This window comes from Athene noctua, chromosome 17 (assembly GCF_965140245.1).
Source record: "Athene noctua chromosome 17, bAthNoc1.hap1.1, whole genome shotgun sequence".
NCBI classification, from domain to species: Eukaryota; Metazoa; Chordata; class Aves; order Strigiformes; family Strigidae; genus Athene; species Athene noctua.
In genome coordinates, this window is record NC_134053.1 from 132,726 (window position 1) to 150,799 (window position 18,074).

The window sequence follows — 18,074 nt, forward strand, 5'->3', positions numbered from 1 at the left end:
TGGTACGATTTTAATGCCCGTTCCTTTTTTATTGAATGCATGTCTTAATAAGTTTATTGTAAAATGCAGTCAAAATACAGACTGCGTCACACCATCATTTGCTAAGACAGGAGAGAAACTTTAACTTCTGGAATTGCCTTAAGAAAAATGACTCAAAATGTCAGAAATTAGAGTTAATAATCATTTTTGTACATAGTACTGTGCTACTTTTCACAGAATGTTTCTGCTTTGCCGTGTGGTGTCTATTAATCCAAACACTGACATTTACAGCATTCAGACTTCAGTCATACCCCATTTCTCAAGTTAATCAGAAATAAGAGATGGGTGAATAGGTTGCCTAACATTAAAGGACTGTCTAGATTTGGTGAGTTTTGTATTACAAGGCCAAAGAGATTAAGTGCCTTCAGCAAATATTAGTTTCAGTGAACAAATGTTGTTTTATATACTCTGTGCAGTAAGTTCTCACTTTTAGTTTATGTGTTTATAGTGTTATTTAATTTCCCCATCAGAAATGTATATGATTATCAGTCACAGTCTCTTTTTTCCCCTTTTTTTTTTTTTTTTTTTTCCATTTAGCAATACTGGGTCACTATCCCAGCGAGTCTTTGAGCTGCTGTTTCAGTCTTCTTCCACAAACCTTGTATCTCTTGTCATCTTTTTCTGCCTATGTCTTGCTGATTCAAAGAAGCAGTTCTACTTGATATGCATTAAGCAATCCTCATGAAAATACTCAAAAAAGCATTTCTAACCAGGCAGATAGAAAATGAAATAGTCAGACACTTCAGCATATCGTTCTTGTACATGCATAGAGCATAACTCAAAATCCAGAGTTATGTGAATGGATTTAGGCAGGGGGATGGAGCCAAGGAAGTGGGAGGGAGGCAGGGATTACACGCTGCCAGCTGCAAAATTTGCATTCTTTGTCATATCTCACCATAATGGTTGTGCAACTGACCACTCCCTCCATCCACACAGTGTCTATGGCCCATCCTGATAAAATTTCCAAAGGGATTCGGTCTGCCACGCTTGACAATGGAACAACAGTTTTAAAACTTCACAAAGAAAGAAAACAAATGGGTGTATTAAGGAACAGAAATTCTTACAGGGCCACATCATGCATTCTTACTTCCAGTGATAAAGAATCACAAGACAAGCAAGTGTGTTTGCATCTTGCAGCTGAGGACCAGCCAGCAGCTGCAAAGCTGTGGCTAATACAGCATGTTTGTATTGTATGAATAAAAAGAAAAAAGGTACAAAATGCATACTTTTAAGCATTACAAGTAATGGTCACTGCCTGTCATGCTCATATCCTAATTTGCCTGGTTCCAACATATTCCAGAAAGGGTCTAGCCATTCAGATAGCATTTACCTTTTTTCTTTTTAAAAAACAAACAAACAAACAAGAAAAGTGATGAAAAAGTGATTAGATTGAAGGTTAGTAATCACAGTTTCACAAGAATAGCAAGTTCACATATATAACAACTCACGCACTGCCAGGGAGCACAAGTATGGAACTCTGCATGTCTGTACATTCCCAGGAATGTACATTCTTCCAGGACTGACAAATGCTTAAGTCAAGGTTTGCTCAAATGTCAGGTGAGTATTCACTGGCTGCTCTTGTGTTTTGGACCAACACTAAGTAAGACTCTAGTTATGACCAACAAAAATGATTGATTGCATTTCAGGACTTAAAAAATTATATGTCTGTGTGGATATTTAGAATGAGAGAGATGATTTTTAAACTATATGCAGAGTGCCCCTACACTGCAGGGAAGAAATAATCAGCTGAGTGTTCTCATAGCATCACATCAGAATTTAGATGGCAGATTTATCAAATGGAGATTTTCTAGCAATTTTGAAAATTGCAATTTTAAAGAAAGATGATTCTTTCCTGAGGTTTTTTTCCTTAGTTTGTATCAACTGTTGTGTTGTTTGTTTTTTTTTACTGTTACTGTATAAAAGCCTGATAGTTTTGATAAAGGCTTTTGTTATATTAGTATTAATTGGAATAGTAAATTATTGAAATGTAAAAATACTACACTAATTTTTCACTTGGATAGGTCTAAAATGGCCTTATACTTCGCAAAAGCATTTATTTTGCACCATAACATAATATGGAATGAGATTTTTTTTTTCCTGACCAATCATATAACAGTATGCAAATGAACTTTTGGTTCAATCGATAAAATTGCATCTTCAAAGAAAACCCTTGCACTGCTAAAAATATTTTTAATAATGACCACAGAAGCCATATTTGTCTCTTTGATCTCCTGAAGCTTCTTCTGTTTTTAATCAGTGTTCCCACATGAAGAACTGTGGCAACCTATGATAATAGAATCCCTATTCACATCCATAGGGAAACAAAAATGTTCTCATCTGAAGAAGGTAATTTGGTGTTCTGCCCCTTCCATCCGTGGGCCCCTGCCTCTGTTACTGCTGGGGTATCTTGGCATCAGTTAAGTGGTTTCTGTCCTTTCCTCTGTGCATTACTCTCTCATTGAAGTGTTTCTGCTGTCTAATTATACCCTTTCAATCAAATTAGAGACTGCAGCATCTGGTTAGTGCCTGTAACTGTTGCCATCTGCACCTAGATACAGTGCTTTCATTTAAGGAGGAGTGCTTAAATTGCAATCTCTAGCAAGAACTAGGAGAACAGTTTAGGTAGAATGGAAATGACTTAAAACTCTTCTTAAAACACTACGCAAGCACATGCATCAAGCAACTGATACCTAGTCATTATTGGACCTGGCACCTTTGGTTCCGAATCCTTGTATTCTGCTTAAGCATTTTTCTGACTCTTCTGAAAGGCTGTAAGAAAAACAAGGAAGAATTGAGAAAGCAGTTACAGCATGTAAATTTGAGGAACCTTTATTTCTTGCTCTAGCCTTAACAGAACATTTAATGTTCTGGCTATCACACCACAGTAATGAAACCCAAGATTTAAATAGCAGCCACTTTCATTTACATTTCATTCATCTGCAGATTTTTAAAAGAAAACCTTAATTCTTGTTGGGCATTAGCTGGTAGGATAATTTCTGGCCTGGGTAGGCTAGTTTCTGGTTCATAATTGTTGTCAACCTTTAATCTCTAGGGCTGCTAGTTAGCACTCCAAGTAACTTCCAGAACTTAATTAAAGCAAGTAACTTTTTTCAGTGAAATAGTAATAAGTTTGTAATCCTGAATTTTCATTCTCAAAAGCTACCTACATGCCTCAAACTTAGAAGAGTATTTTAAGAAGTCAAAACCATCCTGAAACCTCCATCTCTTGTCTGCAGTTTGTAATGTCACTAAATGTATCTCTCTGAAAGAGTACAGACTTTGAAAAATGCTCAGAAGATTTATAAGATTTCCCACTTGTCAGCCAGAAAAGAAAGTGTGTTTGAGAAGTGAATAGCCATTTGCTTTGTTTTTCATCTCATTTGTACAGAAAAGACTGCAGATGAAATTCAAAAGTGTGTATTATTTCTGTGTGTGGTAATGTGGCAAGAAATGAGAGTTTCTCAGGTAGCTGGGCCTCTTGCCATTAAGGATTTTGGAGATTAAAACCAGTGTTTGGAAGTCCATCTTAGAGAATCATTGGAAGCCAACGTAGACTCTGAAATGTTAGTGTTTTATCATCAGTATGCTTCATTCAGTCAGAAAGTCAGGCTGCTCTATTCTGCACTACCTTAATTTTTCAAATGATTCTAAAGTGGCGCCCATGTGGAGTGCAGGCAGCCATACAGTCCCAGAGTAACAAAGGCCTAAATGATCATTGTAAGGTCCCTACATCGAAGAAGAAACCCAGACAGATGGAAAAAATTTCTACTACAGCTGCTGTTTGATCTTCCAAATGTTGATCTGGCTCTAATAAAACTAATTGTGAACCTGTATCACACGCTGAACATTCACTCATAGTGGACAACCATCCAGAGGTTTATTTTCCTGCTTTTTCTTTCTAGCGGTTGTCACTCAATACATACATATCTAGTCTCAGTATTCATTCAAAAAAAAAAGTTATGTTTGCGTCAACCATGGCACCTGATGTGTTGCAAACAAAATAGCCCTGACAACACAGTGCCATCCATGTTTTCTCACTAAGGCTCATAAACATTATCCTGAACAAGACCTGTTGGAACCTATCAGCTTTCATAAGGAGAACCACTGCAGTGGTTCAGTTTCTGAATAATTCTGTTTGCAGACATCCCTACAAAACAGTAGAAGCAGCGCGGTCATTAGGCAGTTAATAGAGTGAAATAATCACGGGCATTGATTTTAATAATGGATTTGACACAAGCCTGTACTTATACTATATCTGAAATGCAGCTGACCAAGATCTTAGAAATATGAGGAGGTTGGAGACTTCAAGATGCAAATGGTCACCGCTTTCTCTGTGTCCTGTCTAAAGCCCTAGTGATTTAATATACGTTTATGGTTAACAGGATAGTTTAAACTGAACCCCGGGTGCATGAACAGAAACCATGTGACAAATCTGTCAAGCACAGTAGCATGCTGATGCCTTCTAGGAAGCTGTCAGCTTTAGCCTCCACAAAGTGCCTTTTCTTCCCTTGATCTCTTTGCCACCCAGAGAGGACTTAGATACTATGCAAGTTCTGTCAGAGTATACCATAGTCTTACAAAACTTTAAAGAATAAGGCTTGCTGAAATTCATAGAACTGTTATTCATTTCCTTGAGTTGCTGTTCTGATGTTAGATTCCAAGTTAAGGGCTTTGTACCTCAAGTGACATGGAAGTATCAACCAACAAAAGGTACTTGGATCCAGTGGGTGCCAGGACAGTCAAGGAGAGGTGGTTGTTGGTAGGTTTCTTTCTTTTCCCCTCCCTTCTATGTGATCATAATCTACCAAGGAGAAATCAGGTAATTTGAGTAAGACCAAGAGTTTTACCAATAATGTTCACTCTTTTCTGACTGTTTTATCTGGATAACCTCTTCTGAGTTAGTTTTGTGCAGACAAATCTGGCTGACCTTTTTTAAGCTCATCCTTTTCACAGAACTATTGCATCGGTGGCACAAGACAAAAAGATGGATGGAGGTTCTAACCTCCTCTTCTCTAGAATCTCTTAGGACCTTTGTCTTTAAGTGTCTCATAGTGAGATTGCTAAAGTAGTGTCTTGGCTATTTTGCAGCAAAATACGGTAAAATGGCTGTGTGATAAATAGAAGAATTCAGCTGTTTACTGATAAGATATTGAATATGCAGAGAGATCTATATTCATGTTACTAGGGTTTTTACAGAAAACTGTACAAAATATATCTCAGGAGATCTCAAAGCTGATTGTTCAAGGTAAAAGAATGACCTAGGACCTGATTTTTAAATGCCAATATTTACTTGAAAAGTTGAAAAACTCCAGTGCTATGGAAAAATTATTATTAATCATTAACAAAGTGAAAACTTGCTAGCAAATTCTCTGTAACACAAAAAGGTATATATTTCATTTGGTAACAGCTGCTAAAATCCGTAATTTAAAGTTTTAATTTCATTTTTTCTGGGATAATGAATGATTTTATGTGGTATCTTGCTGCCTTCCCCTTCTACATCTAGATGCTAACAAAGACAGGGGAGCTTCACTACAACTCAGCTGGCACATTTTTCGCAAATCTCTTGGTAGTGCAAAAGAACACGAGAGGCACTGTTACAGCTACCTATTGTCCAGCTAAGAGGGATGAAGAGAGCTCTGTCTCTTCCTTTTGTGCCGTGTCCTTAAAGTACTAGTGCAATGAAGTTTGAAGAAACCTTTTTTTTTTAAAAAAAAAAACAAAAAAAACCAAAACAAAACCCAAACAAAACCGAGACATGAAAATGAAAGGCCGTTGCTAATGCAAGTTAAAGCATGGCCCAGTCTTAGCAGATCCTAAAATGGGCTGATGTTAATTTAGGTTTAGTCTCTGTGCCAGATTACATTCAGGTATTGTAGCATTCCTTGCATTTCTGAGTAGGTGTTACTACATACTCTTTCTCATTTAGAAGTGAGAAGCAAAAAAAAGTAATAGCACTAAGCTGAAGTAGAGATCTTTTCTGGATGTGTTTATCACTTCTCACAACTGCTTCTTTATATAATTTTGTTTATCCAGTTTATGTTTTCCTCTCTTTTCTGCCAAATTCATCAGGTTATATTTTTCAGCTATGACACAGAAAAACTTTTACATTAACTGCAAAGCAAGAGAGGTATTGAAGAAAGTTGCAACACTGTGGTGACTTTAAAGTGTTGGTTTGGGGTTTTTTTCATATGTTTATGCAAATATCTATGGTGGCCAGTATACTGGAAAATCAGATTTGCATTTTCAAGTAAATTTGTGTAGCTCACCTGCGTGTCTAAGGCAGTCAGGTAAATTACAGGAAGGAGGAGTACTGACATGAAGCTTATTTTTGTTAAATTAGATAGCTTTCTGTACACAGATTATAGCAGTACACATTAATGGCTGTGCATGCACCTCTTCTGTGTGCCTTCAGCAACAAAATTCCATTTAACAGAAATCCTAACTTGCCTAGGCATGAAGACGCACAGTGAAGGCACAAAAACATTAGCTTTCATCTGCTGTGTAATAAAACTGAAATAATCATTATAATTGCACCATTCTGATATTTGTGGGCCCAGACTAAACTAATTTCAAAAGCATGGTTTTAATAATACCTTTTCCCTTCTCCCACAGTATTTCTAAATACACAAAAGGTGTACTGTTACTATCAGGATGAAGCTGGGATTGTTTTTTTTTTCCTCATCCAACTGCAGCCACACTGGTCTTTCTAGCCTTGTTTTGTAAGGTACACCTCAGGAGGGACACCTGAGATCCCCATACTGCACTTCAGAGCACTCTCCAGTTCCCTCAGGGCAGCAGAACATCTCTGCAGCTGTTACTGGTTTCCACAGAGTATACTATCAGATAAAATAGAAGGTTGCGCAGTCTGCAGTTAGTAGGGAGCTTTGTGACTTTCCCCAGTAATGCTACTCAGTATAAAGAAATGTTTACACCAGTGTAATGCAGCAGTTTTAATTCTGTCATGGACTGTTGCATTTTAATACTATATTAAAATAAATGCGTTGATGTTAAATGCTACCAAGTATTGATTATAAACAGGATGAACTTATTTATGCTAGACTAATTTTAATGACTGTTTCTGAAAGATGATCACAGAATCACAGAATGGTTGAGGTTGGAAGTGGCCTCTGGAGGTCATCTTGTTTAACCCCTCTGCTCAAGCACAGTCACCTAAAGCAGGTTGCCCAGCACCGTGTCTGGATGGCTTTTGGGTATCCCCAAGAACGGAGATTCATAGCCTCTCTGGGCAAACTGTTCCTGTGCTCTGTCTCCCTCACAGTGCATAATTTAATAAAAAATGTTTTGCATTTTTATTGAAAGTAAAATTGTTCATGCATATGAATATTTATTTGATCAGAATATGTCATTAATAAGACAGGCAGCATGAGATTTGTAGTTCAGCTGAGAAGGCAATAGTGTATTTAATGACTAGAGAAATCATTCTCTGCTTTGATTTCTAATTTGTTGAGTATTAGGAAGCTAGGAAAACATCATAAATGGGAGAAAATATGAGCAAGGCAGAAGAATACTGACCTGTAAGTTTTAATCTGAAGGCATAAATGCTTTAGTAGCGCATCACAGTATCATGATTATACTCTATCAAAGGAGGTCCCTTTTTAAGGCTATTCAGGCCAGAGAAAATAATGCCAAAAAATTTTTCTAAATTGGGATATAAATGTTTGCAAAATCCATGCCTACAAAAGCTTCACTTAATAAAGTACAGATATTCAAAACTGTAGTTAAACTGGTGTGAGATTTTGGGTAGTATGCTGATAAGTGACAGACTGATAACATCATCTGATTTCATTTTTGGAAAATTAACAAGTTAGAGATTCATCCTAATGAATAAAACACAGGAAAAACAGTAAAAAATGTAGTATGCTTATTCAGAAAATATATGTTAATTGTATTAACCACTTTTAATGGCTAGTTGTCTAGCTGTCTAATACATTGTTTAGTAAAGTAATGAAATCATGATCTCTTTAAATAGATGTTTGTCTCCAAGAGAAAACTTAAATCCTAGACAGCATCTTTAGTATGCAGGAAACATGTTAGTGAAAGGAAACATGGTCTCTTGGGGATGGGGTGGAGGGCAAGGGAAGAACAGCTGAACGCTAAACCTACAGACATTCTTTCTCTTTTTCCATTTCCATTTCTTCCCAGAATGTTATACAGCAAATGGGGCTGACTATCGTGGCACTCAGAACCAGACCTCCCAATATGCAGGGAAACCTTGTCTTTTTTGGAATGAGACCTTTGAGCATCCTTATAATACTCTGAAATATCCCAATGGAGAGGGAGGGCTTGGAGAGCATAACTACTGCAGGTAAGTAGTACCTCATTGCTACTAACATAGTCTATATCCCCAGTGTTACTTTAAACAGTTGACACAAAATTAGGAAACTTTCTGTCATACAATGAAGAATGACAGAACCATGGATATCTAACAACTTTTGGTTTATCCTGTAGTCAGTACCCTGGATCTATAAGCACCATTATTAGAAGAACTTCTTCAACCGAGCTCTCACCTGAAGTCCATATCAGATATCCCATCTGTAATTTGGCATGATAGAGAAAGGGTAGAGATTACTTAAATGAAAAGGTGGAGATAGTAAAAAAATTTATCCAAGCCAGAAGTACAGAAGCACCAGTGAATGTCTGGTAGGAGTCTCTGGAACATTATGGTTTTTATCCTCACCCACAAGCCTGATTCTATTATACATATTTCTGAGTTTTGCACTAATGAAAATTATGTCATCACTAAAGATTCCCAGCGAGAATAAGATGTTGAGTGATTTGGAGTTTTTATTTGAATTCAGAAGCTGAACTCTCAGTGGTTACAATACCAGCTTAAGCCATGGCAGATTCACTTTCATTTCCTTCCCTTCTAGAGAAGTCTTCCATAACTGTGGATAGAACTCAGAATGAAACTTAAATCAGAACCTCAGAATTTAGGAACCAAGTAAGAACCTATGTTCAGAGATGTTCAGGCTCTGCAGCTCTTTTCAGTCTGTAACATTTAACTGTCTAATGTTATGCATCAGGAAGTTACATGTACACCTTCTGCCTTTGCAGGACTAACCAGCTGGTTTTATGCCCATCTATACTTGCTGCAGAAGTAGGTAGGGAATAATATGATATATACATTCCTTAAACAGATACGTTCCTTAATCATCAGCTCAACTAGGATGCATATAAAGTTGTGTCTCTTACTCACTAGGTAGTGGGGACAGAGATGTTTAAACCAAGAGATTAAGAACTGAGTTACCTGGGGCATAGCAAGAAAAGCTCTAATGTCTGTCTCCTTTGTGAGAAGGTTCAAACCACACCTCTGTGTGGAAGATGCTTTTACTTAGCAGGTTATAGGCTTTCTAGGGTAGAGCCTATACACTTGCCACTTTTATGTTGACATTATTTCACTGCAAGCAATATAAATCAGGATAAATGAGGCTAAATTAATAAACAGGAGTTCAGCACATTTGACATGAACGTAGGGTCCTGGTTCTTGATTCAAGAACTTTTCCATATTTAATCATAAATAGACATTAAATAAAACAAGACAGAGACAGCCAGTTAATGGAGTAAGTAAGAAAAAGCACAGAAAAGAGGTCTTGTGATGTGCAGCAGACAGATGAGCACATTGATGAAAGGAGTTAGTGGCATTTCTGGAGTATTTGATGACTCAGGAGGGTGTTTCTCATTGAAGAACATTGGTGAAGGACAGGGAAGAGAAAGACTTACTCAAGATCTTTTCCAGGGGCTGCAGCAGTGCTTCAAAATAATGCTGTTCAATGTGTTGCACCAGCGGACTCTGTTTTCAGCCATAGAAGGAGAAAGTATTATTGCCAAGTTCTGAGTTGAGCATCTTACAGGAACAAAGAAAAATACACCACCTACAAGCAAAACTCCATAGAAGTTGGGCATTCTCTTTTAAAAATGGCCTGGAAACCAAAGAAATCCATCAAGCTGTCTAGTATCAGATCGGCATGTGAGCACTGGAAGGACTGTTCCCATCAAAAACGTTTTGCACCAACTTCACAGCCTCCCTCAGCCCAATACCACCAATTGTCATGCCTAACAATTTTCACGAATGTAGTGAGCTGTGTTCCTCAGTATGCATACTAGTACGGAGCTAGAAAAAGGCTAGTGGCCACTGCATTATCTCTGATACAAATAGCAGAATCAGGAACATAATTTTGATTGTTGCTGTGTGACAATATCCTAGATAGACTGTATCTACAGGGTCTTACCTTTGACAGTCATCTCTGGCTAATACAAAGCAAAACATATACATAACAAACTAATATTTATCCAGATAATCAAGTAATCCTTACTGGAGTCTCACTTAGCAAATGAGAATTTGCCAAGTGTTACAAGGAGCAGGAAGCCTATAATCTAGCATGTAAGCCTGAGAAATGACTTGATTACCAAATACAGCTTTTTAACCTCAGTCTGCTATGTGTTAGATTATCCTCTGAGATGGAGTTTGACTGGAAGGTTAGCCATTTCCTTTCTTACACTATATCACTTGGCCCAGGAATATTCTCACAGGTGCATGGAATGACGATCCTAACTAACATGCTTTTTAAATTTGCATTCTGGTAAAAAAAGAAAGCTTGGAAAGCTACTGTTTTAAGTGTCAGAGAGTATCTTTAGCATGCAAATCTGGTTGAGGCCTTGTGAGTGAAGATACCACTGGTTTAGCTCTTTCTCTGCCATTCATTTGCTTGGTGACAATGAACAAGTTCATCTTCCCTTCTCTGAGGCAACACATACCTCGCAAGGCTTTTTTAAGGCATAATATATTGCTTTGAAGTTCCATTTTAGGGACATTTGAATAATCTAATTTTACACTTAAAGCTTTAATCAGAAGCATGTTATCTCTCCATGGGTGGTCCTTACTTGGAATACTTTGTTTACTGCAAGACACCCTGTTAAAATGGAAATGCCTCGTAATGTTCCACTAAACGTCATTTCAGCCCTAACAGAATTAAACAGGCTGAAGTTTTTGGAGATTTTGAAAGACACTAAATTGTTTTCTAACTGTATGCTCTTTTGACGTTCAAGGCAAAGATTTTTAAAGACATTAATCATATTTCTCTGCAATTTCCTTGCATTTTAAGGCATTTATATGTAGAGTGTCATTACCATGATTCAGTTACAAACATCGGATTTCTGTCACGCAGGTGTAAACCCAAAATTTCCTGTACCTGTGCAAACAAGGAAAATTGTGTTCTTTCAAGTACAAGCTTTCCTTGATTTTAGCCACCGGAAGCTCTGCCATTATACCTAAATTCCTAGCACACTGGTCTTAGGCTTTCCTCATCCACTATTTCTACTAGTCTGTTTGAAAGCCTAACTTAGCAGCATTTTAGTCAGCTAAATTGAACTCAGCTCACCAGTTGTCTTCAGCATTTTGTTACTTGACCAAAAAACATCCCCAGCAGTTCTAAAATTGGATCTCCCACAAAGAGTTGTTAATATGCCCAAATGACAACGTGCAGCTGAACTGAAACTTCAGTGTAGGGGGGTCTCTTTCATAGAATTATGCCCAAGTAGATGATAAAAAGATTGCAGTTGGCCCTAGTTACAAGAAAAGGTCATATTTCAACCTGACTGTCCAAAATAACAATTTATTCACTTAAATTGATCTTTTTGAAGTGAATTGTTTTTCAAAGCAGGCATAGAAAAAACTTTAAATAACCTAATGACTAAGTAGGTATGCATTTGTAAATGATGCTACACAACAGCAAACAGTAATCATGTATGCGTAAGAAATTACCTCATAGAATGGTTTAGATTAGAAGGGACCTTAAGGCCCATCCAGTCCCACCCCCTGCCCCGGGCAGGGCCACCTTCCACCAGCCCAGGTTGCCCAAAGCCCCGTCCAGCCTGGCCTTGAGCCCTTCCAGGGAGGGGGCAGCCACAGCTGCTCTGGGCAGCCTGTGCCAGGGCCTCACCCCCCTCACAGGGGAGAATTTCTGCCTCAGATCTCACCTAAATCTCCCCTCTGTCAGTTTAAGCCAGTTATCCCTTGTCCTATCCCTCCCCCCTGATGACGAGTCCCTCCCCCCGTTCCTGCAGCCCCTTTCAGCCCTGGGGGGCCGCTCTAAGGTCTCCCCGGAGCCTTCTCTGCTCCAGCTGAACCCCCCAAGTCTCCCAGCCTGCCCTCACAGGGGGGCTCCAGCCCCCCCAGCATCTCCGTGGCCTCCTCTGGCCCCGCTCCAGCAGGTCCATGTCCTTCTGCTTTTGGTGCCCCAGAGCTGGACCCAGCCCTGCAGGGGGGTCTCCCAGAGCGGAGCAGAGGGGAGAATCCCCCCCTCGCCCTGTGCCCACCCTGCTCTGGGTGCAGCCCAGCACACGGGGCCTTTCTGGGCTGTAAGCACACACTGATGGCTCACAGGCAGTTTTCCATCCGCTAATACTCCCAAGTCCTTCTGTACAGGGCATCCATTCTCATCCATCAATAGATCAGATCACTGGAACAGATTTATTCAGCTTTACTGAAGGGGAAGAAAAGACCTCAGTCTTTCCCAGAAGACTTTATCATATAAATGTTTTCATCATCATACATACAGAAAGTTGGAGTCTGGGCTATTTTGAACGAAGGCAAAAATCAAATTTAGTAGTCTAAGGAACCTGCACGCAGGATGTGGGACTGGAAAATCTTCCTCTGTCTCAGTACTGTCCAGAAATAGCTTGGCACCTTTCAGACTTAAAAGAAGTTATGTTTTAGACATTACTAGCATTTTATGCTTGCTGTGTACAGTAATAACCAAAGCTCTCTGAACTTCCTGATCAGTTTTGCATTTTTATTGGTATGTAAGTTATGGGCTAAATATTCAATAGTTATTAGAGCAAAAATAGTGATGATGCTGAAGCTTAATGAGATTTATTTTTATGTGGTTTCTGGAAATATTTGATGATTTTTCACTTTATTTTTCTCTTTCAGGAACCCTGATGGAGATGTCAGCCCATGGTGTTACATTGCAGAGCATGAGGATGGAATATATTGGAAATACTGTGAGATTCCATCCTGCCGAAGTAAGAGCATCATGCAGTTTTTTAGGCCTGCATCTCTATTGAACAGAGATTGGCAGTTATACAACAGTGGGTAGTGATTTTCATACAGAAACTAGGATAAGGCCAGTCATCTTATTTCCATATGCAGACTAAGCAATATTTTAAATGGGTCTCTAGAGTTAATGACAAGCTTACTGAATCATTCCTCTATTGCAGTCCTTTTCATCTCACCTCAGAATTACTGGATTATATTATTTACAAATAATACTAGACAGAGAATCATTCAAAATTTACAAAGTATTGCTAGCTTTTTGAATCCATAGAGATATTTATTAAAATCCAGAGGACAAAAATGAATAGGAAATTATTCATTAATTTTTTTACAAGGTAGGTATATGTGTCCATCATTTGCAATTAGCTTGTAAAGTGGATGGCATTAATTTAATGTGTATAACATATCATACACAGGATTCTTTGGAAGAAATAGGCAGTATGAGAGGAGATAGGGGTAAGGTGGCTTTTTGTTTGGTATATGGGAGCTCTGGGCTAGAATTCTGTTCCTCGCAGGTGCATATAATTAGCATTGCTGTGAAACCTCAAACTGGACTTTGTTAGAAATTTTTTTTAACAGATAGTTCACAAGCTATTCACCTGAAGCTTCCTTCCAGTATTTATTAGTATTTAATTTTAATCTGTTCTATTATCTACCTTGTCCAAAATGTGGAGGTTTTGTCATGACTTGTGTCAACATGTTCCAAAATTTTAATTTCTGAATGCTCCAGGACAAACTGCTAAGAACAACATTCTTTAAAATATGCCTAAATATTAAAAAAGTTATTCTAGTTTTGCATGTTAACAAGCAACCATAACTACACATTTTATTAAGTCTAATCATTAATGCCTCTACATACTTTCCTAACTTCTGTGCAAGTACTCTCTATTTCTAAGGGATAACTTGCTTATGTGTATCCTGTTAAGCATCAGAGCAGTTGTCCTTATGTAGGTATACTTTTGACTGAAAGAAGTGCATTCCTTACTTGAAGTTAAGAAGAGAAAACCAAACAAAGAAAAATGGATCTAAAGTAATTTTTTTACTTTGTCCACGGTTTTCTTTTTTTGTGAATGTGAGTGATTCACCTCTTCAGGCTAGGCAAACAAACACATAAGTGTGACCTTAAGTCAGGTGACTTTTACCTAGACTTAAATACAGATTAAGAAGCCTAATTTAAATAACGTAAAATCATTCAGCACTCCAATCCTTATTGTTCAGAGGACATCTTACTCTTATTTTTCTAATATACAAGGTCCTGTTTAGGAAACATGACCCTCCTAATTAAGAAATTTATTTTGGTCTAAAATGAAAGAATTTGCATTTTCTTTAAAGACCACAGATGTTAACAAACTCTCTGGATATGGCACCGGTAAAAAAGCTGAAAGGCAAATTCTCTCCACTCCATTTGTTCTACACAAAGGGTCCTTTTTTTAAACCAGCCTCACTCATTTTCTCTGTGGTGGGGAGCAGAGGATTTAAACTTGGACACTTACTTGCACTGATAATCCAGACTTAAATTTACAAAATGTCCTTTTGACCAGTAGCAGCTGCTTCAAGCATTGCACTGAAACTGGATACTATAAAAAGGAATTGCAGCAATTTAGAACAAACTGTACATTGCAAGCCCATCCAAGTCTTTAATACAAACCTCATGGTTTATGAAGCTGTGCAAATAAAAAAACCCTTCTATTATTTACCAGGTTTTCTGTTTTCAGTAAGCATGATGCTAAATCATAGGACCATCAAAACCAAATTGCGAAGTGCATAAAACAAAACTAAATTTTGTGATGGAGCAAGAAAGCAGTTGTGTAAAGAAATCTTATTTGAAATTTTTAGAGAAGTAAAAAAATTGTTGTCTTTTCCAAAAAAATAAGCTTATTTTCCATAATCATATTTATTACTAGAAAAGACAAGTATCTGGAGCACAATTTACCTATAAACTATACCCACATAATACCACTACAGTGCCAACAACATGAAGCGTCTTGATTGCCTAGAGAGATTTGCATGCAATGACTCACAATAATTAAGAATCTACAGTTAAGAAGTTTTCATTATGATGATGATGATTTCACATGATTATATCATGTGTCTCGTTCACTAATATACGTAACACTAAATGTTTCATTCAGAAACGTGTTCTGGTATTCTGCATGTGTAAACACGCTATACAGAATTTAGCAATGTTAGATGAGGATGGATGGGCATAATCACAGCAGACAGTGGTAGTTACCACAGCAGAAGCTTAGTCTTTTCTTCTTCTCCTCTTCCTAATGGCTTGTCTGCTAAGCAGACTGGAATGAACATAAGCAAAATAAAAGGCAAGAAGGCAGCACTGAGTCCTGAGAGAACATGTGCATCTCACATGGAGAATTCAGAACCGAATGCTTCAGAAGGTTTGTTTGCAACATTGCAGCTATGCCTGACTTTTTTGGTCTCTTTGCTAATGAGGTTAAGTTGAAATTCAAAGGAAATAACTGCTTATGCTCCTAAAAGGTAAAAGAAAGGAAGGCTTGCTGTCCCACTTAATTGCATCTCCATGTTTATGGCCAGCATGAGTCTCTTAACATAAACAGATTTCATTATCGGAATCATATTTCCTGCGTGCATGTATGTCATGCAATAAATTTGACTGAAATCTTGGTGAAGTGTTAAATGGCAGAGCCAGGTAAGTTATACAGAGCTGTACTGATCACTCTAAGATTTGACTTGTATACATTTTAACACAAGAACAAAGAGAGTAGCTCACACAATTTGAGACAGTATACTGGTGCACGCTACCATTGCAAGAAGCTAGGAGGCTCTTGAAAGAGAGATAGATGTATATAGCTGGAACATGGTTTTGAGCTCAAAAAGATTAATTCCGTGTTGTAGTACACATGCCCTAACATATAATATGCGGAAGGTCTGGTGTTTGCCAGGACCTCATTATGTCAGATGCTGCTTAAAAGAAAAATAGCGTACTTGCACAAAAGAGACGACCAAGAGCACAAGAGAACAAATAGATAGAAATGGGTGAGACAATGTAACAGTAAGACATCACTGATTAGCATCGACAGTAATTGCAGAACACCGACTACCTCATTTTTGCCAAACTTCTTTAGTAGGCTGAACATTAAAAGCAAATTAAGGCAAAAGATTATGTTGGAAATTTTTGAAGGTCCAAGTAGCTAAACAGTCACTACGTCTAGAAATACTTTTCTTTGTTGCTTTATATATAGATGTATAGGATACCCTAGGTTGGTAGGGACCTCAGGCTGTCATCTAGTCCTGCTCAAGTCAGAGCCAGCTCTGAGATCAGACCAAGTTATTCAGCTTGTCAGATTAGGCTATGTTTATCTGGTCAGGCCATGACAACCTCCAGGGACGTAGAGCGCACTCCTTTTGGGCCCCTTGTTCCCGTGCTTGACTGCCAGCATGGTGAAAAGATTTTCCTTATATCCAGCCTGAACATCTCATGTTTCAACTTAAGCTCCTCACCTCTTGTCCAAAATGCATCACTGTGAAGACCCTGGCTCCATCGTTGTGACAACCTCCATGCAGGTATTGCAGAGCTGCTGGGGGGTGCTGCCAAAGCTTTCTCTTCTGCAGGCTGAACAAGCCCCAGCCCTCAGCCTCTTCTCATGGGGTGAGTGCTCCAGTCCTCTGAGCATCTTGGCTCTCTGCTGAACTTGCTTCAGGTAATTAATGTCTTGCTTGCACTGGTGGGCCCAAAACTGAACATAGTTGTCTTGATGTGGTCCTAATAAGTGCCGAGTAGAGGAACAAACATTTCCCTTGATCTCTGGCAGTGCTCATCTTAATACAGGCCTGTTGGCCGCCTTTGATGCCTGGCACACTCCTGGCTCCTGTTCAGCTCCCTGTCTACGAGGACCTCCAGGGCCTTTTCTGCAGAGCTGCTCCACATACACGAATGTACCCTATCTTCTTTCAGATTTATGTTGAGTAGCTCCCTATGCATACATCCTGATTCAGTTTAATATAGTATGAATGAGAAGCATATTATTGTAATAGACTAGAAATATAGTTGAAAAAACAGTAATCTGTGATCACCGTGGATCCAATATAAAAGCAGTGTTTGCCAATTAGATCTTCTCTAACTCAGATTACAAATGGTCTCCCCTCTACTATTATGCTTATACTATGTACTCTGATTACCCTTCAGTAGCAACTCAGTGGTGTCTCAGGTTTAGGACCAAACCATCAGGTAGCCATAGAAAGAACTGGCATATCTAAATCATATATGCATATACAGGAGTAATTTTTTTGTGTGTGTTGTCAGAGTTCAGAAGAGTGTTTAATCATATATTTGATGTGGGACTACTAAAGTGCTTATAGCTGAGCGACTTTGTTCATTTGCTATCAAAGTAATTCAAAGCATTGGGCACTGGCATAGAAACTGCCACTTACTGTTGGGCTAGAGACTAGTTAAGCTTTAGGATGTACACAAATGATATGCTTGATTTAGTTACAAAATGTGAGAAGTTTTCAAATTACTCAGGCTGGTTTCTTAGCATGGAACATACTGAAGTACTAATCCTCTGGAAACAGCGTTGAAGGATCTCACCAATAAAGGTACTTTTAAAACAAATTGTTTATATATAACAGGAGTTTTTAGAAAATCCCAGGTATCCTATGAGAATGATCTAGGTTGGTTAGCTAGGAAGCTTTTTCAGGGCATTGAAATCATGTGCTGTACAAGAAACTGAGCACTCTGAGAGTTATCTGCCCAGCTGTACTCAGCTGGGGTGGGGCTGCAAACGGGGATTTCCAGAGGTATGTTAAACCAGGCTGTAACTTGAAGTCTTGGTACTTACACGCATGTTGCTGTAGGGCATATCAAAGCCATAACTCCATGCAAGCATTTATAATTGAAACTGTATAATTCTTAGAAAACAAATTTATTTTATGAACAATATTTATCTAATTATTCAAGCATTATACATACTTGAATCTTCTT

At 38.3% G+C, this 18,074-nt stretch overlaps 2 protein-coding genes across 2 annotated transcripts in view; one reads left to right on the plus strand and one right to left on the minus strand.

Moving 5' to 3' along the window:
- Nucleotides 1-18,074, plus strand: part of KREMEN1 (kringle containing transmembrane protein 1) — a 33,793-nt gene that overhangs the window by 2,175 nt on the left and 13,544 nt on the right. Inside the window, exons 2-3 of the mRNA XM_074920940.1 lie at nucleotides 8,203-8,365; nucleotides 12,992-13,083. Of these exons, the coding sequence (XP_074777041.1) occupies nucleotides 8,203-8,365; nucleotides 12,992-13,083 (255 nt within the window). The remainder of the gene's footprint in view (nucleotides 1-8,202; nucleotides 8,366-12,991; nucleotides 13,084-18,074) is intronic.
- ZNRF3 (zinc and ring finger 3) overlaps nucleotides 9,800-18,074 on the minus strand; it is a 120,113-nt gene continuing 111,838 nt past the window's right edge. Inside the window, exon 9 of the mRNA XM_074920939.1 lies at nucleotides 9,800-9,850. Coding sequence (XP_074777040.1) covers nucleotides 9,828-9,850 — 23 coding nt within the window. The 3' untranslated portion in view covers nucleotides 9,800-9,827. The remainder of the gene's footprint in view (nucleotides 9,851-18,074) is intronic.